This window comes from Lepisma saccharinum, chromosome 22, assembly GCF_977018435.1.
Source record: "Lepisma saccharinum chromosome 22, izLepSacc3.1, whole genome shotgun sequence".
In the NCBI taxonomy this organism is placed as follows: Eukaryota; Metazoa; Arthropoda; class Insecta; order Zygentoma; family Lepismatidae; genus Lepisma; species Lepisma saccharinum.
Window position 1 is genome coordinate 27,934,414 of NC_139250.1, and position 26,995 is coordinate 27,961,408.

At 40.1% G+C, this 26,995-nt stretch overlaps 2 protein-coding genes across 2 annotated transcripts in view; both read right to left on the reverse strand.

Moving 5' to 3' along the window:
• Nucleotides 1-752: 752 nt before the first annotated feature.
• LOC146004792 (uncharacterized) lies at nt 753-2,861 on the reverse strand. The gene has a single exon (XM_083143816.1). It carries the CDS (start codon nt 2,859-2,861, stop codon nt 753-755), a length of 2,109 nt encoding a protein of 702 aa, XP_082999942.1.
• Nucleotides 2,862-7,333: 4,472 nt separating this feature from the next.
• Nucleotides 7,334-26,995, reverse strand: part of LOC146004767 (thiamine-triphosphatase-like) — a 411,047-nt gene continuing 391,385 nt past the window's right edge. The window contains exon 5 of the mRNA XM_083143750.1: nt 7,334-8,181. Within this exon, the coding sequence (XP_082999876.1) occupies nt 8,081-8,181 (101 nt within the window). The 3' untranslated portion in view covers nt 7,334-8,080. The remainder of the gene's footprint in view (nt 8,182-26,995) is intronic.

A 26,995-nucleotide genomic window follows, 5' to 3' on the forward strand; every position in this document is an offset into this window, starting at 1 on the left:
GAACAGACTTCTATTTGAGCGAATAAATTTGCTCATCGTGGTCGAAGGTCAGGCATCGATCAGGATCTGGAACGTGCACCACACAGTAACTAATACCGTTTTTCTTGTCGTCCTCGGACTGTGTAAACAATTCCGATCGTACACGGAGCGGTTCGGGTGTGTCCTGAGTGAAGTCCAGCAAACAATAACTGTACGGCACTCGCGTACATTCCTTAAATAGTTTTTCAAAGTTTCTCCACATCCCCGGGTAGATTTGACGTGCCAACGTTGATATTTGCAAGTGGTCTCTGGGATTCTTAAATATAACCATGTAGTTAGCGTTCAAGGCTATATCACGTGCTTTTGAACCTTTGGGGAATATATTTTGCGTTAGAAGTAACACACTCACGCAATTGTGATGCGACATTTTCGTAAACAAATCTGACACCCCGTTATCGTTGTACGCTTCCGTCATCATATCATCCAGGATCACCAGACACGGACTATGACTTGTGAGCACATTGTAGTCAGGTATTCCGTTATAGTGTTCCACACCCTTTATATCCGGCGGATGAAAATTTGACCCTGTACACCAAAGAATGTTTGTAAAATCTCCTTCGATCGCGTCCTTGCGGTTACGCAGCAAATTGGTTACAAATGTTGATTTTCCGCAACCACTCGGTCCGGCAACGATACAACGAAACGGTTGTTTCCATCTCAGTGCCATCGCAGCTACTAATCTGGTGGTCCCACACGCGCCTTCATTTATGTTCTCAATCTTGGTACCCATATGGTAGTGTGTCGAAAGTGTCATTTTTCAAACGCCTTTTTGTGTTCACAACCCGGTACGTTTTCTCCTGCGGTTCGCTTACCAGAATAAACGGACGTTTTCTGGCGATTTTTTTCGGATATCGTACTGTAATCTGTCTTTTTTCCTCAAGTGTCATAACAAATTCCTTGATAACATCGAAATCAATTGTCATACTCGTACCATAGTCCAATGTTATTCCTTTCACTTTCACCACTCGACATTCCTTTTGTTTCTCCGGCGACCATACACTTAATGCGTAATTCTTCGGTCCACCAGCTACAAATTCACGAATGTAGGACCCCTCACCAAATTCCGCCAACTCGTCTGTCAAATCACCGAGATAATCTCCCAAACGTAATTTACCTCGGTTCGTGTCTGTCTCCCTAAATATCACACTATCCGTGTCGCAATACAAGATATCCTCCTGTAAAGCGTCCAACAACTTATATAGACGCAGTCTGGCAAATGTGGTCGTGTACGCTCCTATGGCGACGTTACCCTTTTTGTTGGTGGGTGTACATTCATCCAGGTACGTCCAGTTTACAAAAACTGTATCGTCGTTCACAAACAACAGCTGTTTTACTTCGATACCCGGTTCACTTAATTTTTCAAACAAATCTCGTGGTTGTTTGATTATGGTCGTTTGGGGTTTGTTTGGATTTTCACAAAATTTACCCCACAATGAATTCAAACATAGTTTCGCCACTGCACGTAAACCAGGATTTTTTTCCACTTTTTCCTTTCGAAGTTCGATCCCTTCGTGTTCACGATAACGTAGAAGATACTCGTCTTTTTTTTTCTCATCCGTACACCATGAAGGCCAACCGCTACTCTCCTGTTTGATCTGAAGGAACGTGTCCACGTATTGAGCGAACAAACCGCCAGTCTGGGTTCGAGGATCGTAAACACTCACTTTGTACTTCCACACCTCGTACACGTTCAGAATCTTATACCCTTTTTCCACAGCAACACGAACTTCATCCAACACCCACGTTCCCACAATAGCTCGCTCCTCATCCGTATGCTGACACCCATCTTTTTTTCCTTCTAACGGATCGCACAATACTGCACATGTACGACACAAAGGAAACAACAGTTTTCCACCGGTCCTCAACGGTAACACAGGAATGTACAATCGTTTCGGTGGTAGTACCCGTACTTTTACAATCCCATCCATCTCCAACATATCCTCCGTTGTGGGTATATTCTCACCGAATAACACCTCCGGATGACCTACCGGGGCCTTGGCGAATTTATTTACCGTAGGATACAAGGATGTAATGTCGAAATATTTTATCTTCTCCTCGGAACCTGACGTCGATGAGTACATTTTGAACACTTCCACCCGACCTCCATATAGAGCATCCCGCACTCTCAACGGTAGACATTGGAACGTGGGGTGCTCTTCCAACTCGCTACTCAGTGTAGGACGATCTTTTAATATCTGGAGAAACTCGCACTCCCACATTTCGACTACTGTATAGCCCAACTTACGAAATAGATCCGATATTCTCTGGGTTCGCTCATATCGTGCTCCCATCGTGTCCGCTGGATCGGACTGTATTTTCTTCGATACCGGACTGTTTCTTTCCTTGAAACAATTAGGACAACCATGAAAGTAACACCCATGATACTGATAGATGGTCTTGGAGTCTGCGTCGTATCCATCCACAGGAATACCATTCACAACTTTGTGCTCCCTTTCTTTCCCTGCATACTGTAATTCCACGTGTTCTGTTTTCTCCACAAACATAAGCCATTTTATAGCATTTTTCGATTGGTTACCGAGCTGTCTGTAACCATCGTTGGGAATTATTCCCACTGTACTCGGAGGAAGAAAATGACGTCTGTACGTCAAGGAACAGGCAGATGCAATCGTGAAACATTCTACCAGAATATCCACTCCCGCTATGTCCAGAAAATGTTGTCTGAATTTCAACACACCAAGACGTAACACGGTCACATCCTGAATACAATATCTTCGACACTCGTATGCGTTGTCGTACAGTACACACCTATCGGTTTCTTGCTCATACCACTGGTAAAATTTCTCCCGTTGTTTCGAGGACATATGGTCTGGATCGAAATAACGTTGGTGTGGAAATGGACCTCTGTAATTCCGATTTGCTTTTGTGTTGAAAAAGTGTGGGTAGAATCCTTTTGTCTCTTGTAGTCCAAAGGTTTTCGAAAAATTTGACAACGGCATTTGCAAATAGTTTAGCGAATCCAGAAAACACACCTTTTTGCCTATACTCATGTACATTATCTTTGTCCCATCCATTATAACCTCCGGTGGTTCCACGTCGCGTTTCAACAACTCACCCAACACAAACATCCCATCATATGCTTTAAAATTGTGGGCGACTAGAACAATCTTTTTGAAATATGGCCGTTCGATACATACGTAATCCACAAACTCCTTTACTGGATCCTCCTCGAAACAATGCTGTCTTATTCCACACACGTTACAATTCTTTTGAATGTCACCGTCGTCCATACAAAACCTACACACCTGCTGGACCACACACAAACACGGTTCATGGATATACGTTGATGGACGACCAACAAACGGCGTACATTGTGTAGCTTCGAAATCGTAAAATACAAAGAGGTACCGTTTCAACGCGTTTCCTTCTCCCCGTCCTTGATGTCTTTCCATGTAACACAGGTGGTTGAATTCTTTTTGTTCCTTACACGTTTTACAATATCTGTAGCCACATCTGTGTTTTCCCGTGTACGGATGCGTTTCGTCTAATAGTTGGAAACAACCAACACAACTTCTGATCTGACTACAAACCGTTCCCTTACCGTAACGTGTCGTCAAATGTTTTGCATAACAAATGTCACTGTTAAAGTTTCTGTTACATCTAGCACAACTCACGGTACGTTCCTTTTCGCACACAGGTTCTGACCGACACTGAGGACACATACTCTTACAAACATGCCTTTCGTTCCGTGCGAATAGATAGCATTTTTCGCAAAAATACGGAATTGTAAATGCACCCACAGGATTTACAATCACATCGTAATGGTTTGTGTCCTGATTCAAAAGAAGGTAAATTGACTTTTTGGCATCGGGAACATTTTGTGCAAACACAACTTCCGGCTGTTCCAAACTGTTAAACACAAATATTTTGTATTCGTTACGAAAATAACGCTGGAACGCAGCCAACTGAATAAGACCCCCTCCTGTTTCCTCCAGATCCACATCTGCTTGTCGACATAAATCCAACGCACATTCCGTCAATCGACCATCGCCATTGATGAACATCTGCTTATGTTGACGAAAATATTCAGGATCGCTTTCTTTATTTGCATACATTATGCCGATCACCAACGCCTTTGCAAGACATATCTTCGCATCCTTGGAACCACTCGCCTTTGTACTCTTCACAGTCACCACACTCCTTTTCAACTGCACATAACGTTCCTTCGATAACACACCCCTACTTGTATATTTTCGTCCATATCCTACAGGCATATCGATTACCGACACCTCCATCTCCAACAGATCCGTAGATAGAAACGTAGTATTTGATTGGAGCACTCGAGCAACCACATCCCATAATATATCAGGATGCATTTGACTCATTCGACGTAACGATAAACCAACAGGTTTGATACTTTCGTCTGTTACATTTCGCAACACAATACCAATCTTATCTGTTGCTTTATACTGTCCGACGATATGTGACACCACATGGTCCAAACCTTGGTGCACCCATTGTAGCGCATCGGTTCCATCCGGTCCATTAAAACTAAACGTCATTGTTGTACATTCCGCATTGTATTTTTTTATACGACGAACGCCCACCTCTTTCAAATTCACATATTTATTGTACGGCACCTCAACACGACGATTTGTTTCCTCTTCTCCCACACCTTCTTCGTCTTCTCCATCTTCCACCCGCCTCAACCTCGATCGCGATGATGTACCTGCACCATCTTGATTTTCACCGGCCACTTCCACTCTCAGACGTTCCAATACACCCAATTTGCTACAAGGTTCCCCTTCACCCATTAATCGAATCACCTCCTGCAGTATCAAACGTTTCCTATCCACACTTCCAGTCGTTCCTATTCTCTCGTACTGGTCAAGTAAATAATCACACGCACTCAAATAACTACCGTGTGGTGCAACCATTGTCGTCACCAATCAAACCACCTTACCAACACAACAGTCGAACAAATATAAACGTTCCCCCGACACAACTGTACTTATATATTCTCTACCCAGCCATGACGTCAACTCACCTTCACACAACCCCAACCGACGCAACAACAAAGGACTCAACGCCTTCTCCAAACTCAAAACACGATCACGGAAACGACAACGATCCGACGCTAACATTACTCTTGGCACCTCGTAGTACCTGGCGACCTCGGAAAAACACACACGTTTCTGCATTCCATACACACTAATCTTCTCCCATCACATCCTTCCTTTTTGTACCTGTTCACCTTGAGACAAAGACGACTACCTCCACCCTAACATTCCGTACCACACCCAGTTCACCTCGATCGAGCACGTACTCGCAATTTGAACAAGGACACCCACATTTCACCACAACGACATTTTATACATACTCACCTTGAAACATCTCTCATATTCCGTACCACACCCAGTGCACCTTGATCGATCACGTACTTACATTTTGAAACTATCTCATTTTGAACAAGGACACCCACAACGACATTTTATACTTACTCACCTTGAAACACACACATACTTCCCTTTTCCTTATTATACTTACTCACCTTGAGAAACCACGGACCCATTCGTTCAGTCTGATACAATCTCCCAACTCCCGCATCACGTCACTTTTCACGCAGATATTCTGCAGAACCACGTAAAATTTACGTTTACCCTCTTGCCCTACAATCTCCGGATGGGTGCGCTGATAGTAATCAAATAGATGAGGCGTATTATCACGATCGCGAAAATACCTTCCAAGACGTTCCATCGTATGCTCCAAACACGTCAGGCAATTTTCTTTCTCATACGCTCCCGAACAAAAATCGGAATGATACGTCAAGCATTCATGACCCAATTGATTTGCATACCCTTCGAAACAACCGCCACACATTACCCTATACATCGGTGTATAACCCTTCAACGTATTCACCACGCACGTCTCATCCAAAACATCCGGAAAGCAACCGCAACTAGCCAGCATACAACCCGCCACATCCGCACCACACGATGTCCCTGCCACGTCGCTCATTTTGCGTAATAACACACTCCCGCTCTTTTACTTTAACTTTTATACCAATCTTACCACATCCCTCCTCTTCCCAACCTGCTCACCTTCGATTCGTACCCTACCATTACACATACTAACATTTCACGACAGCATGACTCAGTCGATACAACATTAGACTCCTCGTACGGGGTTCGAACCCCTACTACACCTCTATATTCACCCCCACCTCTTCCATCTACCTACAAGCTTCTACGCTATCATTTACTCCCACCCCTTCACCCACGTTGCGTCATACTCGCCTACAACACTCGGTAACCTTCCATTATTAAATACCTACCCTCATTTGCATAATTTCAAGGTAAACAACTTTTATAGCATATGATACAACTACTAATAGGAGTGGCAAAGGAATTACATTATGTCAGTTTTTATTTCCACAGCAACAATGTAAGACAATTTATTCACTAAGTTAAAGGTACACAGAATCAGTAATTTGTTTTCCAACAGTGAGGGGGTATGACTTTCAGTGTTGTACAAATATTATGGCACGCTTATATGTTAAATTATTTTGTGCATGTGTGTGTGTTCTATTCCTGAGCATGCCAATAGTTAGCACTACATACTATATACATAACACTAAGTGCACTATAACACGAATACAGTGAATGTTTAAAAAATGTTCATAAGGTATCTGCATTTAACCTTCAAACCTTTTATTTTAAATGCTATTAATTGCACTCAAATATTCTTGAAAAATATTAATTATTAATGCTGCAAGAATACAAGAAAAAATCATACATTTTAATTTCGTAAATTATCTATATATGCTATATATGATAAGTTGTATGCTCCAGATCTCCTACACGGTGTCGTCCTAATTGCGAACAGTCCTAATTGCGAACACTTCCTGCCTGAACAGGAATATACTGGAAGGGGTGCGTCCTAATTGCGAACACATTTTTCTGCCTTGTAACCTACAACTTTCTGTCACACTTCCTGAGACCTTTTAACTCTCTTTAAAATAGACTCAGTGACCTGTGGGTCCTGTTGAAACAGTTCCACATATCGTTTGGCAGTAAGGGGTAAGTGTGTTTGGGTCTTCAAAGTGTCTCTTCCTTTGGTGCTGGCAAAGGCCAGAATTCTCGTGTCTTACCCTTAGCTGTTTTTAAAAACAGGTTTTCAGTTCTGTGTTCGCAATTAGGACGTGGAAATATTTCTCAGTTTCATGTGTTCGGAATTAGGACGATTCAGGCACTGTTCGCAATTAGAACTGTTCGCAAGTAGGACGCAACCCTACTACACATAATTACATTACGTGTACCAAATTATAACTACAGAGATTACAAAGTCGCTTCACTTACATCTCACTGAAGGTCTATAGTATGATTTGATTACTCTATTATTAGTCTTCTTCCATTTATTACCGTTTGTTTTGCATCTTTTCATTACTTATTATTTGTTCGGTATCGTATTATTATCTTATATTTATGATCATTATTATACCTCTTCTCAGTTTGGTGAATTCACTGTTTCGTTGGTGTACAATATTGTAACGTTCTATTGTATGAATCATGTAATACTTTTAATATTCATTAATCTAATTATAAAATACTTTTATGTTAAGTTAACATGTATGTTATGGTAACTAAACAACAAAAGAAACACCTTCAGTATCACAGATTAGACAACAATGGGTGTTTAAACAAAGTATCCCAGATCGATCGCTTCTATTGTTATTTTGATAATACCAAATGCTCTTACAATTTAAATGTTTTTAAAGTATAAGCAACTTCTCAGTACAACTGGGAATAAGTTAGAGAAAGCTATTTTGTAATAATGTGTGAAATTCTATAGTTTCTGGAGAGAACTGACTAGAATTACAATAGTTTCAATTTGACTAAGAATCACAGCTTTCATGCGATATGCTGAATAACATTTGTACTAATATTTATAATATGGCAACTAAGGAAGTTATATATATGATCTTATGAGCTGTGTAAATACCCTTGAATCTTTAAATAACTTAATGATTATTACAATATAAACCACTGGTAAAGGAGCGATTAAGATATTTTGAATAAATATATTATTTTCGTCTTGCTTGTTCCATTAACTGTCCGTAAAGCTCTGGATGGTGTTTCAGTAGAAATACATCCAGTTTTCCTAGTGGTACTTGGTCAGAAACACCTGAAACGAAAGAGAAACTATATACAGGGCGTTTGAAAAAAGATTTGACGACTTTGAAGAATCTGTATATTTATGTAAGGAGAGAATTCAACCGGATTTGTGGAGGATTTTAAGGCTCGGCTAGACGTTTGGCCGACGCCAGGGCAGCTGCTGTTTTTGAATTTTTCTCTCCTTTCCAAAAACTGCTATGATATTCCAAAATTTGAAAAATTACATGTGCTTAGAATTTCTTTCTAGAGCATTCACGTGCCTATACATTCTCAATAGTTTTATTTACACTTTTATTCTTTTATCTAACTTTTCTTATTTTCTTCTTTTGTCTTTTAATGATAGATTGATTAGGTATATTTTAGTTTGTGGCTAATCGCGAAAATATTCTTCTTTTATGTAATGGCAAGAGCCGCGGTGGTCTAATCGGTATGGTACCTAACTGCCATGCGATAGACCCGGGTTCGATTCCCGGGGTGGGTCGGAATTTTTCCGCCTTGTCCCGGCATAAAGCGGCTCTGGGGCTTACCCAGCTTCAAATCAATGGGTACCTGGGGGGGAGTAAAGGCGGCCGGAGCGTGGTGCTGATTATATCACCTCCAAAGTAACCGAGATTGAGATTGTATGGGGCTCGACCCTACATACAGTAAATGTGCCTACATGCACGACGAACTTTACCTTACCATACTTTTATGTATTGACCTATAATACAGGGCATTCCCTGACATTCGCTACGAGACTCGGCGGCAAGCGGCCCGGCATCAGCGCTTGTCTTTCCCGGTGAACGGGTCCGCGACAGTCGCACGCTACAGTCTGTTTTTTTCGCTCTCCCTGCCTTCGCTCTCTTTCCCTTTCTGTTGACGTTGCAGACTACGCTAGTATAATCCTCCCTCGGAAGTTGTGTTGTGTTGTGTCGTGTCCGTGTGTTGAAGATTGTGGCTTAATATGGCACCACAAAAGTTTACATTACAACAAAGGATTTATCTTGTCGAGTGTTACTTCGGAAAGACGAATTGTGGAGAAGTGCGACGACGTTTTGCACCGAAATTTCCTGGTGTTCCCGTTCCACATACGACCACTATATTAAACCTCGTAAAAAGGTTTAGAGTAACAGGGTCAGTTCTGAATAAAAGTGGAAAGAAAAATGGGGAAATCTAAAAAATAAAGTATACAAAGACAATCCGCACACCATCCGTGAGTTAAAAGAGAGTATTGTACGAGAAATCCGGAGAATTACGGTAGACGAACTTGCACGTGTAAATGTCAATTTCCTTCGGAGATGCCAGGAATATGTTGCGCAGAGGGACATCATTTTCAACACCTTCTGTAGTCAAGGTTAGTACACAATATGAAAACTGTAATTTTAATAGCCGACTTTGGCGACTGTAGCGGACCCGTTCACCGGGAAAGACAAGCGCTGATGCCGGGCCGCTTGCTGCCGAGTCTCGTAGCGAATGTCAGGGAATGCTCTGTATGTAGAATTCTAAATTCCGTGTAGAAAAATGTAATGTAAACTTGGTTTATCGGAAGGAAAGGTAGCACGGACTAAACTTCGCCATGATAAACGAGACGAAATTAATAAATAAAATTAATAACTTTAATATATAGCCTGCATACATATTTAGTTCTCGGGGCGTAAAGGTGAATGGCAGAAAGAAATGAAGGAGGAATTTCCAGGAACCAGAGCGGGAGAGATTTCGGGTGAAAGGGGAGAGGGGAGTGGAAATGAGAAAAAATTCCTTTACTGGTCTTCATATTCGCCTGTGTACGCTGTAGCTTATCTCAAAACGTCCCGCACAAGAGTATTTATGTAACTGTTCAGCCGAACGGGGCCAGACGAGTCGTTACCAGAAATGGAAAGGGATATTGCATTTCCTTCTCTGGCCGCTTCCGATAAAGGAAAAGAAAGAAAAAAAGCCCGGCTGCTGCGAGGGGGGTAGGGGGGAGTCCACCTCGCTTCCAGCTTCAACTGACTCCCAATGTAGCTCTCTCTAGTCCCGCGCTTGTGATCATTATTTCGATATTCTGTTTCATTTCCGAAACGCACCTACCACCATGCGAAGGCCTCATATATTACCAAAAGGGCTGTCCACACGTATTATACACATAATGTCCAGCAGAAGGGCACTAGACACTTAATTTATGTGAACACTACTTTGGATGGACTATAACCTAAGGCCAGAAGCGAAAAACGTGTAATTTCCTCATAAACCATTGCCTCTCCCGGGTTCGAATTCCGGCCTGGGCATTGATGTTCCTTGTGTGTCCCTTCATCACATTCATGACGTCATTACTCATCCTCATCAAATCGGTAAGGATCATGGGCGGAATTTGAGCTTTTGCTTGGGGGGGGGGGGTAGACTCTCGGAGAAGCTTATGATGTAACTGAGGGTTGTTGAATATCCCCTAGCTTATAAGGAGTCCGGAGACCTTCCCCTGGAAATGAAAAAACAACAACTTAAAAACACTGAGTTCTAGACCTTTTAGATTTGAAAATGTTGAATTTCCTCGCTTAAGTAAACAAATATTAATTGGTTGTCAGTTTTAAAAGAAGCAGAACAATACAATTATTGCATTTTGCATTTCATTAATTTTTTATTGATACAATACTCGTATTACTTTAAAAGAGTAAGCTTCAGAAATTTTAGAAAAATTAAATTGAAAAGTTCTTTTGATGCCTCAGCAGTAACTGTCGTCTCAACACAAAGTCATGTTACGTTTTTCTTTCTTCAAATTGCACACATCAATAAAATCATCTAAGACCCGCTATTGCGGCGCAATTACCGCACATGCCATCATGCCAAACGTCAAGATTTGCGGTATGGTTTTATAACAAAAATGTAGTAACTGAACTTAATCATGTGTTATTTTTTTAGTCTTTTTTAAGTTGGGGGGCCATGCCCCCCTGGTCCATCCAGAATTCCGCCTATGGTAAGGATGGAAAAGATTGGATCGATCTTGCCCAGGATAGTGACAGATGAACGGCTTGTGTTGCTGCAGCCATAAACCTTCGGGTTCAAGAAGGCTAGAGAGTTAGCTACATCCTCATCTTCACGATTAGACAAGAAGTGGCAGAAATGCGAAGTAAAATTAACCAAACCAATCAACCAACCGTATCGGAATTGTCCCTTCAAGGCGACGGATTTAAGGTAACCTTGGTTTGATTTAGTTGACGTAGAGTGTAGGATGAAAGAATTGTCAGTTGGAAGCGAAAACGTCCTACTGGAATATCTACTACGTCTCAAGTGACTTCTGGCCATGATCTTTATCAGATTTCGCTCTTGTCCGAGAATATCATAACGTATCTTCTTGATTTTGTTATTTCTAATGTTCTGAATTTTAATATAAGGTTGAATGGACAAGTTTTAGGAAAATTAAACTGCGTTACGTGCCCAAGGAACCATGTAAGAATGACGTTTGCGAGAATTATACATAGATGTCAGTACAAGGTTAAAGAAATCAGAGAATTCTTAGCATAATTAAATTTGACGGAAAAAATATGAAATAATAATGAAGAGATGGAAAAGATTATTGCTAGTATAAAAAGGGATTAATGAACAAAACAGTACATATATGTATACAAATATTCTAAGCCAGATTCAATTTCTCACAAATATTAAAAAAAAAAAAATCGTAAGAAGAGAACAGACAAGAAAAAATGTGATGTCTAATAGATCTAGATTTGTAAGACAATACCATCCCCTTTGAGGAATGGTTGTCTATACACGAGTGGGAGCGCGTTGAAACCACAGCACCTTTTTTGTTGCGCGACCCAATCGCGGTACAATATTTGTCGTCGTAGTTTAGCGGGTGGCGCGTTCCAACCGACGCCCTCGAATAGTGGAAAAACTATATCTTTAGCAGTCGATGCCCCAAGGGAGAGAATAGGAGATCGACGTCGAGCTGCTGAATTATCGACGAGTTGCTGAACTACCATCGGTTTGCTGAAGGACGCCGAGATGCTTAACTACCGTCGAGTTGATGTAAAGACGCCGACTTGATGAAACACAGTGTGAAGACGACCCCTTTTTATCAAGTAAAGTGATTAAAGTATAAAAAATACAGGACTTTTTTAAAAAATAATATAAATTCCTACAAGTTTATAGTCTCCTATATATTTATTATAATCTCTACGATTCTCTTTCACTGTCTGGTCTTATTTATAAGAAAAAGGCCTTAACCCTGAAGTATAGCCGTGGTAAGTGTGTTACCAGAAAAGAGGTAGCAACTGCTATAGCTGTGGTTGTAGTTCGTATCTCATACTCTTGTCTACATTGAAATGTCTCTTCCTTTTGTTTTCGAGTTCGGGACACTTGCACGAAGTGACAGTTGCACGGAGTGACACTTGCATGGAGTGACACTTGCACGAATCCTGCCCCAGATCAATCGACCTTGGCTGAATCACTATTTGGATTGTGACACTTGCACGGAAAGTAAGACGCCGCGGAGGGGAGGATTTATCTTAGCCCCCTCGATTCTCCCACGAGCTATCATGACATTATTTACAAATTTACATTTTCCAGGCGATTACTCCAATTTCTGAATATAAGCAATTGCTTTAAGAAATGTTTCCACACTTCCGTTCTCTTCAAGTTTCCTCAAGGCGTTACTTATAAACTTATCAGTCCTAATTGCAAATTTCTTTCTTCTTTTGCCGTCCTGATTGAGAGTTATCCTATTGTAAGTGTCGCCATGGTACTCAGCGTCTTCTCGGAGTGTGTTCACTAACGTGTAGACATTCGGATGAGCCCTTGAAAACAAATTGTTCAGCCTCCTGTTCCAACCTTCCGAGACGACGTTGGTTTTCAAGCGTCATCGTCGCAAATTAAACGGTCATAAACATTGACCTCTCCGTGCAACAGTCACTAAATTCACCTCCGTGCAAATGTAACTATGGGCAAGTGTCACAAACTCTTGCTTTCAAGCCGTTTCATCATTTCTGAAGCTTCGTCGCTTCGATCTTGCCGCCCAAATAGACTGCATAAAAAATATATCCCTTGAGCCGTGCTGAAAGATATACTTTGGCGCCATTACTGGTCCTTTTCGAGCATCTCCTTCCTCAATCTGAGCCTGGTTATCAACCTCCCACCCTGGTAAATCCATACTTACTACCAGGACAATGTATGCTTATCAACAAAGCCAACCGACATTCCATCAGGCAACACTTTGATTCATGAAATGCCACCGTGTGATTTCTTCTGCATAATAAGCAGCGGAGTGGATCCAGAGCGGCCAACTGTGGCTCATCAGTTGAGACGTTAATTGCTTGCGTCAGATCCTTCACACGTGACGTGTTGACACAAGGATTCCCATGGTCTCATCTCCTCGGAATCATAATTAATGAACAATTTCTGACGCCGGGTCAACTGGGGTTGATCAGTGGAGGTCACAATAATCTGCATCAACTTAAATCGCCAATTTCAATCCTTCCCTATCGTAATCACGCCCAATTAGGGTAAGATGTGACGTCACTGTCTAGCAGTAGTTCCCACTTGACCCTTGTGAGCTCATCGTCCAGGCATTCGCACTTCTGTCTTTTCATGCTTTCACGATCAATTAAGTGTACAGCGGACATTCCAAGCGCTGGGAAAGGCAGCTGAAGCCCTCTAACAAAGGGAAGGGAGGATTTCATTCCAATAATTAAATTTCAAATTATTTTTTGTTCTAGAACTGAAGTGGTTCAACGGTTAGCGCTGCAGACAGTGTAATCTCCCTTCAACTCATGCGCGTCACCAGAAATGTTTGGAGGGAGTTGGGCTAAAACGATTAAAATTATCAAATAACAACTGTTATAATTATGCAAAAAGAGCGATTATAAACTAATGAAATAAACCCATCTTATTCCAAATGTATTATTATTACTACACAATTATTATTATTATATCCGTGGAGAGCGAGACAACTGCTATAGCCACCAAATGAGTGAATATCCAAAAAAAACTGTTTTCATTTTTTTTTTTTTTTTACATTTCATGCAGTTTGTGTTCTGAAATGCATGCATATTATATATAAATTTGTGCACACTTTCTTCAAGAAAATTCTCTATAAAAATTAACGGGAAATATTAGTCTTAACATTCATGTTGTGTGGCCTCTCACATAATAATCTTATTTTGGAATTTTGAAAATTGTGGAACCATTTATTCTTTGATGGGAAAGCATGACCTTGTATTCATAAACTCCGGCAACTATAAAGACAAACTTTGGTTCACTGATAGACCTATCACTGTAAATGGGCAATTGCCTGTAGTGTCATGTATTTAAATAAATATATAAATAAACTAATAGCTATATAGGTTCAATACGTTAACTCTATCAATAATTTAACAATTACAATATTATAATTACTTGTTTTTTGCCAAAAAGATAATATATTAATAAATTTAATGAAAACGGCTTAGAGAATGAGAAAACCCAAACCAGAAAAACCCTGTGGTCGCCCTTGGTTCAAGGAACTATTAAATAAAACTCTCAAAATAGGCGGAGCTAATAAACTGTTTTACAGGCTCTCCAAATGTTAATTTATTTCAATACTGATCCCTAAAAAAAAAAAAACACTAAAATTTTCAATAAATGACAAAATTATTCATATACCAGTTGCTGAATTTTGTATAAAAGAAAATTCAGCTCAGTCTTTCGTGGAACTGCGGGAAATACACTTGTTTGAAGAAGCGAATGTGTACTTTTATTATTTTAATGTTTTATTCTGGTTATTGTTAATGGTGGTAGCAGAATTAATAATCATTTATGTCCCCTTCTTGAAGTAGTGTGTTTATACAATACACAGACACCAAAATTCTGTAAAGAGGAATATCCTATACAAAGGTACTGATTCATTTTTTCAAGAAGCATAGTGCTTCAACTTTCAGTAACGTTCTTCGATAACATCTGCAGTGGTTATTGTTGGCTAGGTGTGCCAGAACTTGTCAGAATGTTTTAGATACAAGGCGAGATTCGTCGTCAAACTTTATGAAAACACTGCATCGACAAATATCAACACACGCAAGAATAGAAAATATTCACACATTGGGCATTCAAGGCAGGTTTTGTCACTAACAAGATCTTCGAGAGGGTTCTTGTAGATGTGTTTTTGTTAGTTAGTTTGTGTAGATAGGTTGCGTCGAATGTACCAACTTGCATGCCTTGTGTTCCTGTTACTGCGTTGCAAAATTGTTTAGCGCTGTCAAAAGGTCGTTCCTGTTTCAGTGCAGTGTCGAATGTGCTGATACCATGCTCAAGTTCAACTCCAATAGTTCGATTCGAAAATGTATAAGGGTAAATTTAATCTTAACTGTGCAAGGGTAAGCTTCGACGCGGATAGAGGCTTATACAAATAATAAAGGAAACTTGTAAACTCCTTTAACAAGCAATCATCTAGTCGTAGTTAGGACGAATAGAAATTGATTGCGCGTGGGAAGATATAAGTTAATATGATCTTGTTTAAAAATAATTGTGATTAATAAAAAGAATTCATTCATGAACATGAAAAATAGGTTTCATACCACAACAGGTTTTGCGTTAAACCTTTGTTTTGACAAGGGTTGGCAAGGTAACGTTTTTTACGTAAATTACTAGTAATTTACTTCGTGTAGAAAACCAGTTCAGTTGTGAGAAACGAATTATCTTTCGTAAATTAGTAGTATAAAAACTATTTTATTTTATTACATTTAAAACTTTAGTTTCCTTACATATTTCAGCACAAATCTGAAAATTGTTTATACAACCACCTCACGCCCTCACCCTCACTAACAGATATTTTAAAAATATAACTGCTCTTTCACATATTTTTAAAAATTTGAGAAACCTGTTGATATATACGTCTTGCACTTGTATTTATAATATAACGATTATCGACAATTTATTTGGATTAGTTTCAACGTTTTAGTAACAGCTTCAAATTCGTTTTTCATGCATATTATACACCTCCATAGGCTAATTATGATGTGAATGAATATGGCAGTTTGTACAGTTCCAATATAGGAGTACATACCAATTCGGAAGGAAAGATCTTTAAAGCCTTGTGTTGGTTTTCTGCCACTGACAACTGACATACAGTATATTAACCATCGCAAAAATCTTGTTTTCTTGTAATTTTTATGTTTGATTCTAGTTTTCTATGTACTTTTTTTTTTACATTTTATACGAATTTTACGCGTAATTGATGTGTCATGTAAACATTTAGTTTTAAATTTCCTCTAAATTCAAAATAAAAATTCGCTTGTTTTTATTTGATCTAATAACAGATGATAAAGTGTGTTTCACAGGTAGGAAAACAAAGTAAGTGACGAAAGAAGCAAAAAAATCCGAGCTAGTTCCAAGAACGTTGATAAGAGCTGACATGTTGTGACGGAGAAATTTAAGTCTCTTTGGTGTCAGGGATTAGAGCAAATGTCTATTTGGAGAAGCTCTTGTCGTAAGAACACTCAATACCCGCATGCGTGTGGACGGACGATGATAGGTCGTAACGGAGCAGCGAACACTGATCTTCTAATAGGATTACCTGCTTGGAGTCACAAAGAGAAGCGAAAAAAGACAGCGACAAGACACAGGCCTTTCTTGTCTACCGAGTCATTCTTAGAGGTGGCGGGAAATGTCCACGAGAAGAGGATCTGTTGTTTATGAAGGATCCACACGTGGAGGCCGATATCGGGTAGCAGGTTTGGGAAAGCGATCCTTGCTTTTTTTGTCATCCGAGACGTAACGGAAGAATTTCGTTCTTAATTGCCGTGGATGTCCTCAATGGGTGGATTGGTCTAGCTGAAATGCTCGTAAGGGTGTTTTATGATCTTGACTAACGGTGAATTGCGCCGAAATGCTTTTTAAATGGCCATTACTGGGGTACAGACTGTGGCGGTGGAAGAGGAGACGTTGGTATGCTCCGAAATATCAGGCTGGAAGGAATGAATGGGTAATCATGGTTAAGTTTCATTATTTTGAAGAATTATTTCCTCTTCCTGGATTCCATGAGCAGGTGACCTGTAGATAGATAGTTCTTCACACTGGCTAGAAAGGTTTGAAATGAAAGGTTGACCACAATTCACCACACAACTAACGAGTACTATCTGTAAATAATCAAGAAGACATCCCCGTAAACCAGGTGGCAAAAAAAAATTAATTGTACGTTCATACCTGACCGGGATTCGAACTGGGACATATCTGGCCCCGTAGCGAAGAGACTGGCTAAAAACATGTATGTGATGAATTTGCTTAGCATTTTTTTTTAATACGCCTCCCCGATGGCGCAGTGGTAGCGTCGTCGCCTTGTATTCAAGGGGTCCCGGGTTCGATTCCCGGTGGAGGCACATTGTGGTTCGGATCCCACTTTAAACTGTAGGCCCAGTCCCGATTAGCCTTACTGTGCATAAAGTGGACTTAAAACAACAAATCAATCCAATCCAATTTTTTTAATACAGTAAAAACTGCATATTCCGGAACCTCTATAAGAAGGAAACCTATAAATACGGAAAAAAAGTCCCCAGAACGGACCGATTTTATACCTGAAAATGACCTGCGGAAAACTTAACGCGGAAACGGAACACCATTTAAAAACCAACGAGATGTTTTCATTCTCAGTAAGACGGAAATGTCTTCCTATATTTTTTACGCTCGCAAGAAAACAATGCAATACTGTAAGTGGAACACGCCTCTGTTGACACTCGCTTATCGGTAACATTGTCGATATGAAAGAATGCGCTAAAATACTCATAGCTGTTACGATTCCGTTTCTTTCTTTCATCTCTTACCCTCTTTCTCCACCTTTCTTTGTCTATTTCTCCTCTGTTCTTTCGTCACCTTTCTATTTTTCTTCTTATCTCTCTTTGTTTCTTTCTTTTTCTTCACTTTTATCTCAATCTTTCTTCACCTCTCTTATTCCATCTTCCAATCTTTCTCTTTCCCTCTATGCACATCGCGCTACGACGCCAGGGGTCCCGGGTTCGAATCCTGGCATGGGCATGGATGTTTGTGAGTGTCCATTTTACTTCGCTTTTTGTGCCACTTTTGGCTAATTTGCGAAGATGGGGATGAGTGATGATATGATGAAATTGATGAATGTATCGCATTTTTATTCATGTAAGCGGCCCCGGCGCCCACCCAGCGTCGAATAACATGGGTACCTGGGGAAACCTGGGGGGTAAAGGCGGTCAGGGGCGTGGTGCTGATCACATCACCCCCACTCACGACCGGATCAAGAAAGTGTGGGGCGTTACCCCCACACCCCCTATACGCCTTCATGGCGTGGTGCTAAGCACAGGGGAACACTTTACTTTTTTTTTTTTTACGTACATGCATTAGTACTCTACATTATAAGTAATGCGAAATGTTAATCTGTCTTTCCATTATTTCCTGCAGCGCTCTATACTGTATTTAAAGTCAACCCTGTATAAGAATGAAAACTGTTAAGACGGAAAATTTTGCTCGGAAACATCATGTTCCGGGATAGACAGGTTTTACTGTATATGGACCATGAACCAACGAAAATACTACTGCTACGACTAAATTATTATTAGAATATGATTTCTTCAGATGAAGGGAAACATTGTGCAAAAATGGAAAATGTTGCACCTTACGTTGGAATATTGTATCCTCGAATTATGATCATAGGTGTAATTTGGCGGGGGCAAGGGAGAAACTCCCCCCCCCATTTCCATATTAATTAAAATTTTGCAGTTAATGGTACTTGTGTTAACCTTCTGGGACCTGATGAGCGAAGTTATGAGTAATTTTCATGATTTCGGAAATGAAAAAGTTATTTATCAAAATAGCCTGGATCCTATCTTTTTATGGGGTAGACGTTACCTCCCCAATGGGGTAGTGGTATCGGCGTCGTCTTGTAATGAAGGGGTCGCGGGTTCCGATACCCGGTGGAGGCACATAGTGGTTCGGATCCCACTTTAAACTGTAGGTCCATTCCCGATTAGCCTCACCGTGCATAAAGTGGACTTAATACATCAACTCAATCAATCAAGCACTATGCTAAGAAAACAACGCTGAGAACTTGAGATGATAGAATATCATTATCAGGGCACAGATTTTGATGACCCAAAACTATCTGAAAAATGACTTTAAAATGTCTTTCTTTCAGAGCATTACAGTTAGTACGGCACAGTTCCTGCTTCTGTAACGATAGAACTGAAAAGTCTGTAAAATAATCTTACCTTATTCAGAATTGTTGCAGTAGGAGGGGCCAACTTAAGATAATTGGAGGGAGAGAGGCAAGATTAGCATAAACAATATACAGCGTGTTCCGTTCAAACTTCCCACATTACAATTCATCATTGCTAAAAGGTTATGAAACTAATGGAATGCGAGTGGTACTAGACGAAAGAGAAACACAAAGAATTGTATTGCATGACCTCGAAGTTCACCGTTCTCTCACTATGCAGCGCCACAATCGCATAAAGCACAATGGCGACTCTGCAGCAGCGTGCACAATCTGTATTCTGGTATGCAGAGACAAAATCAATCATTACAGAGAGAATATGGAGGTGTAGCACCTGATGGGAAAACCATTAAGGCATGGTGTGCGAAGTTTTTGGCGACTGGAAGTGTTAATAAACAATGCGGAGGTTCTCACATTGGATATTGTTCGTGCTACAAGAGGTGCACACAAAGAGAGAGAGGTCTTCTTCTCTTTCCTTCTCTTTCTTCCTTGTTCTTTCTTCTTTCCTTCTTCCTTTTTCATCTCTCTCTCTGCCTCTCTCTCTTCACTTCCATATAGGTGTATTAGAGTTCAGTGTGGAGGTGTATTGGTGTATTCGTATTTAGTGCTTCATGCAATAAAATTCTTTGAGTTTATCGGAAGTTGAAGACCTATAAATTGCCAAGAAAAGACCTATAAAAAGACTTAAAAATATGGAAAAAAAAGGACGTATAAATGTGATCCAAATTAATTAATAACTTCAGTTTTAAATACATATTTAATGCATTAAAAAATACAAAATTCTGGTGCTATGGAACACACAATGCGAAAAAACAATATAAATGAAATGCATCTTCTTTCAGACATTATATATTTTTTAGATTAACATAATTTGAAAAATCATATTTGAAGAATCATATTTGGCCTAACCACACTAGGGTTACAGAAATAGGACTTCGGAAACCTTACCTCAGTTGGGTAAATATATATATATATATATATATATATATATCTTTACTACAGAAATTGAAATTATGTTTAAGAGGTGATGAACTGATGATGATTCGAATTGAGAATGGGCAGTAAAAAAGTAGTCGAAAGGTAAAGTTGCAAAAAAAGCCGTTAAGACCTAAAAAACGCTAAAAAAGGACCAATAAGCCAAAAAAAACTCCGAATAAGGCAAAAAAGGACAAATAAAACCCACCTTTTTCTGGCCTACAATGACCCAAAATGAACATATACTAGGGACGTTCAATATATAAGTTTCCCTGTGCTATAAAATATTGTATAAAGCAATGCCATTAAAAAGAAGCACATGGTTGACAAGCGCCATCCTTCGTCTACAAGGAACAACAATCGATTCGTTATCAGACGTGAAGGCGCATGCGCTCAAAGGCGAAAAGTAAATGCTTGCTCGGAAAACGCGGGCTCGCGTCATAAGGAGTCCAGAAGCATGGATGCTAAGGGCGTTCTGCTTATGGACTTTTTGGAACGAGGAAGAACAATTAATGCTGACCGTTATTGTCAAACATTGGATAAACTGAAAAACGCAATTCGACATAAGCGACCAGGTCTCCTGTCAGCTGGTGTCATTCTTCTTGACGATAACGCTCGCCCCCACTCAGCAGTGCAAACACAACACAAAATTGAAGAATTGGGGTGGAAACGGCTGCCGCACCCTCCATACAGCTCCGATTTAGCGCCGAGTGATTTCCATCTTTTTCCGGTGTTAAAGTCTGAATTGCAAGGTTACAGTTTCGAAACAGATGAAGAAGTGAAGCGGAATGTGAGAATAGTGCTCAATAGCCAGAGCCCTGATTTTCTTGCAAAGAGTATGGACAAATTGGTGCAACGGTGGGACAAATGCCTGAATCTCTATGGGGATTATGTGGAGAAGTGAGGAAGGATCCTCCTACACATGTATGTATAGTTTTCTAATGTATCTTAAAAATAAAATATTTTACAGCATACGGAAACTTATATATTGACGTATTGTGTTGGGCCTCGTCTTCGGACACTAGGAAAAAAGGATATTTCCTCAACTTCCAAGCCCTGTATTCATAACCTTTTAGCAATGATGAATTGAAATGTATTGTACATAAAATATGTCCTTCTATGTGAATTTTGAGGGGAGTGGCAGAAAGTGCTTATGGAAGTAGATAATGTTACTTTGTTTCTTGTTCATTGTTACCGACATCAAGGCGATAAATGTCAGTTTCTGGCTAAAAATTGGCGAGTGAAACGTACTGCAAATATTTAACGTTTTTTTTTCAATCATGCAAAAAAAAAGACCAGAAAAATACGTAAAGGGCGAAAAATGACCTAAACTTAAAAAATAGAAAATATAACGAAAAATGCACAATAAAATTCACATTTTTATAACCAGAGGTTCGTAATCAGGATTTTAATACTAAGAAAAAAGGATGACGTCATCAAAATTCGGGCCCGGATCATTAGCCTTGTTTCATTTAAAAATGTGCTAATCTCGAAACCCCGAGCCAAGAAAAAGCGCGGGAACGACAACTTGAGACGCGAACCGATAGGTGGACACCGAAGAAACGGCAAAGACCGCCCGTTCCCAAATTAGAACGTTCCCCGTCCAGTTCTTCTTCCCGTCCCCAGCAGAAGGGGAGAGATTAGTAATTCTAATGTCCAGTAAAAGGAGGAACGAGGGGTTGGGGGTGGAAGGGAGACCGGAAGGAGCAGAAAATGGTGTTTAGCTCGATTGCAGCCATTGGCTCTTCGCGAAAAGAGGACTTCGAGAAAGCAGATACGAAGGAGAGGAGGTAAGAATGGGGGGAGACGTTTAATACAAACGATTTCCGGGAGGGACTCGGGGAAACGACGTCTCTAGCTTTTAAAATCGTCGCCATCACTCAGTCGGTCCCTGCTTTGTTGCTGCCGCTTTGATCAGTGTTGCCAAACGAAGGGAAATTTAGGGGGAAATTTTAGAGCTAGATCGGGCGCGGGGACCGGCTTTATGGCAGCGGCCCGCTGTTGCCGCGTTTACCTACGAAGAAACTTGAGGTCAAACAGGCAAGTAGGCCTACCGCTGCACCTGTTTCGGCTACGCCAGGCAACCTTAGAATCCATCCTCGCTGAAGTGGTCAGCATGAAAACAGGATTTTTTATTCTACGATGTGAATGGGGGCCGGTGTATGGGTGAGCAAGCACACGACATAAGAATTACAAGGAATTTTGTTTTTTATTGATTCTTTTATATCATCAGCACATAGGATATTTTTGAATTTTTGTCCGTCACACAATACGGGGATAAGGTAAAGTAAAGGTAAAGCACAGTGCCATGAAGGTACGCATAGGCCTAAGAGGTGATATGGAGGTGATGTAATCAGCACCACGCTCCGGCCGACTTTATCCCTGCAGAGTTGCCCGCAAGTACCCATTTCTTTTAGGCTAGGTCAACCCCGGAGCCACTACATGCAGGAAGAAAGTCGGAAAATTCCCACCTTAGATCACCACCCACCCCAGACGCCCTTTCAACTAGACCACCGCGGCTCTTAATACGGAAATACGCCCCTGAACATAAACAAAGCGAAGGCCAGGGTAATAACAAGTGTGTATTATAAACGTCATCATTCAATTTTTAAAACCAATACAGTAATAGATTCCTTAAGGGCATGCGGAACAGTCTCCAGCGGGCTCTTCCCAAGCTCTTCCCCCGTGGCAGTGTTGCTAACTTAGCTCTCTTGTAGCTAGATCTGGCTCTTGCGCTACTCGTTTGGCTGTGAACTGGGGCGCCTGTCCCCGTGCCCCACTATGATGCCATCACTGGTTCCGGCCCACTTTTCAACTTTTGCCATAATTATACATTTTTGCACGTGACGTGATATTGTTATATTGACTGCGTCGCCCCACCCCTTTGACAACTAACATTACTCCAGGAAGCACTTCGTAAATGTAGCTCCTTGAAAGTCAGTTTTAACTCCATTTAATGTGAAATTTAGCTCTTTTATGCGCTTGGCAACACTGCCACGATGGACATAGGAGTCAAGCAGAGGGCTTATTTGATTTGATCTCTTGGGAATATCAAACTTCCGATGGAATAGAAAATGATATCAACGGGAAGAGGGCTGTTTGAAGATGTGTTTCACCAGCGGAAAAGTCGAAACTTTCATTTCATTTGCCGGAACTTGATGTTGAAGTTGATTCCCCATAAGGAATACTTCGTATTCCGAAAATTCTTATTCATCATATTTTTTAAACATCGTGTTCAGCTTAATAATCAACACAATAAAACGCTTCCAGTTGCAACATGGAGAGAAATTCATACTCTTGGATACACCCAGTTTTTTTTGTTGTTGTTGTTTTAGTAGCTGTGCCCATTCGGGCGATATTGCAATAAATGCACAATTAGTGCGTAACTGTATCTCCTCCCCTTACCAAGAACGAAAACAATACAGTATCCAAAGTTAAAATCTCCACACTCAAGTTAAAAGCTATGGCTGTAAAAGGGCTGTCAACACACGTAAGGACAACACAACGCCCCAGAGGATTCTACTGGCCGTGGGCGCCAGACGCCAGAGCCTCGCTGACCTGTAAGACTCCACTTATAGGGGTGGAATACATAACTGTCCTCTGTCAAGTCTGTCACCTAACGTTTGAGTAATTACTTATTCAGCATTCCTTTCTCTGCTTCATATGTTAAGGATAATAGCAGTCATGCATGAACGTTCACATTATTTTCTCCAGGGAGGGGAAAGGAAGGTATTTTTCCAAAGGGGGGGCAAAGAAGACCCATTTTCCCCAATAATAGTGTTGTTCCCTCAAAACACATTGCTTAAATTTGAATTTTTCATATTCATGCAATAATTTAACACACATTATTGTGGCTGAAATGAAATTATATGTGTGAAATATATAATTTTCGGTTGGCTATCATTTTCCGTGGGGGCCGCGGCCCCTCTTGCCCCCTATCCGGACGCCATGCAGACATGTCACTTTTACCCAAAGCCTTGAGTACGATACGACTAGGTGAAAATAAGGTTGGCTCTTAGGCGCCTTCTCATGCCACCCCTTATAGGCTTTTGGAGATAGATATATTAGATTCAACTTAGGCATATTGAAGCATGAAATAAATATGTTCCTTTATGTCGTCGTACGTATCCCCCCCCAAATACATTATATTTATTTTTTAGTACTTGGCTCGGAAATAATGAATACTTTTTTCCATTTTTTCCATTATCAAACTTTTAAAATTATCGTAATAACACAAGCTAACATTAACTTAATGTTATCCTATGTCATGGAAAAAATTGTATGTTTTTCTCGAAGTGTAAAATTTGACATTATTTTTTTGTTATACCTTCTTACTTTTATTCAGTCAGTCAATCTCAGTATTTTGTAAATTTATGTGTCCATAACAATAATGATGATTGGTGAAGATTTGTCACCGCTATTTCGATTTTTCTGACATGAAGGGATATTTTGCATGAAGAAGGGAAATTTTGCAGAAAGAAGGGAAATTTTGCAAGAAGAAGGGAAATTTTGCATGAAGAAGAGAAATTTTGTGCGTGAGAAAGGGAAATTACGCTTACTGGTTGTGGCAACACTGCCTGGGAGAAGGGTGGATGCAGCGAAGAAGAGCATGGACTAGCTTCTCCAAAGCTCTCACCTAGGGCGATTAACGTCGAGTGATTACTGTTGTTGATCTGTTCAGCGACAAAAGCTCACAAATACTCTCACGTGACCTTTTTTTTTTATTCAACGTCGCTTTTCTCACTCATAAGCATAATCGCGACTGTGAGGTTGAATGATGATGATATGTAACAGATAAACGGATAAACAGAACTGGACCGTTATACAGTACTCGCTATACACTTCACCTTATATACAGGGCCGATGTGTTCGGTAGGGTACTACATTGCCACACAGAAGACCCGGGTTCGATTTCGATTGGCGATGACGTTAAACCAAGATGAACCGGTAGATGTCGTTCTGATCGTGAATGAATGACTGAATTATTTGATTTATTTTACTTCGCGTTTCTGCCATTTCAGGCTAATTGCGAAGATGAGGATGAATGATGATTAGATGAAATAGATGAGGCGACAATCGCAAACATATGAACGACACAACACGATCGCCATAGAGGAGTGGGTCCAGTCGCCAGAGCCTCGTTAGTCTGCAAACTGCAGTCCAGGGTGTACTACATGGAAGGAAAGTTGACATTTTGGTGTATTTAGAAAACGTCACCCCTTACCCCCCCCCCCCTCCGTTCTGATCGTATTTCAACGAACATCACTATCAAGCAGAGGCGTCTCGTGAACGCATGCGGTGCATGCTGCGCATGCGTCAATTGTGGGGAAAAGGACAGCTTGCTCTGCGACGACATTAATGAGCATTTCTACATTCTAATTTCTTCATATAGGAGACGTATTTATTTTACACGAGAGCGCTCATCTAAGCTTATGTTACATTTCTTGGATCTGAAGTGACGCATGCGTCAATTGTGGGAAAATAATTATTACTTTCTTTCACTTCAAATCCAAGAAATGTAATATAAGCTTAGTTAAACGCTCTCGTGTAAAATAAATACTTCTCCTATATGAAGAAATTAGAATGTAGAAATGCTCATGAATTTCGTCGCAGAGCAAGCTGTCCTTTTTCCCCACAATTGACGCATGCGTTCACGAGACTCCTCTGCTATCAAGTTGATAAAGACATTTTGTAAAATAGATACAGGTGACATCGTCTGTAAACGATACGCTGACATAGATCACTCCATTGTGCATCTCGTAAAAATGGATTTGATTTGTCACATGACCACTTTTCCACGTGAAAAAAAAAATGGCGTTGGATCTCAAGACATGTCCTTTTCCCATACATGACTTTCAACATACTTTTTACCAAGGTGTATTGATTTCAATCAGGTTGATTTATATCACTTTAAAGAAATGATTTATAATATAATGTACATAAGGATTTTACAGATATCAGAATCAATTTTGGTGAAAGTACATTAATCTTGTAATCATTTAATGGTGTTTATTAATCTCTAAGAAAGCAAATGAAAGGAAGGAAAATATATGTACTGATGGGGTGAAGCTCATGCGAAAGGAGATGTAACTTTAGATCCAGAATTGCGCACAAATCTCACTGACCTGTTTTGCGCACAGATTTGATCCAACATTGCCACTTTGATAGCTTTAAAGTCTATGCGCAAAACTGTTTTTTTCTTTACACAAGAAGAGAGAGAGAGAAATTAGAAATAAAATAGTAAATCTCTGAAGGATTAAATAAAAATATATAATTTGACCAGTAAATGTAGCAAGTCAAGATACAATTTTCATACCAATTTACATTATACAGTTTGGTCCAAAAAAAATATCCCCACTTGTAATATTTATTTATTTCTTCATATATTTCAACTTAAATCTGTTTCAATGTCATAGGAATACCAATATTATTTATTTTCGAAACAAGTATCAATCAACTGGTGACTGTAGATAAGAATGCCTATTATTGACATCCTTTCACACAGATCGACGTGAATTACATAATACATACACAAGAATTGAATTGTGTTTTATTACGTATATGTTTGATGGCAATATTGTAGATGGTTGTGCTTCTTCTTATTTCTGCTAAACAATTTTATTTCAACACCCCAGAGTAAATTTTTGCATGTGTACATGCATCTGAACAAGTACTGACTCGACCAATTAAC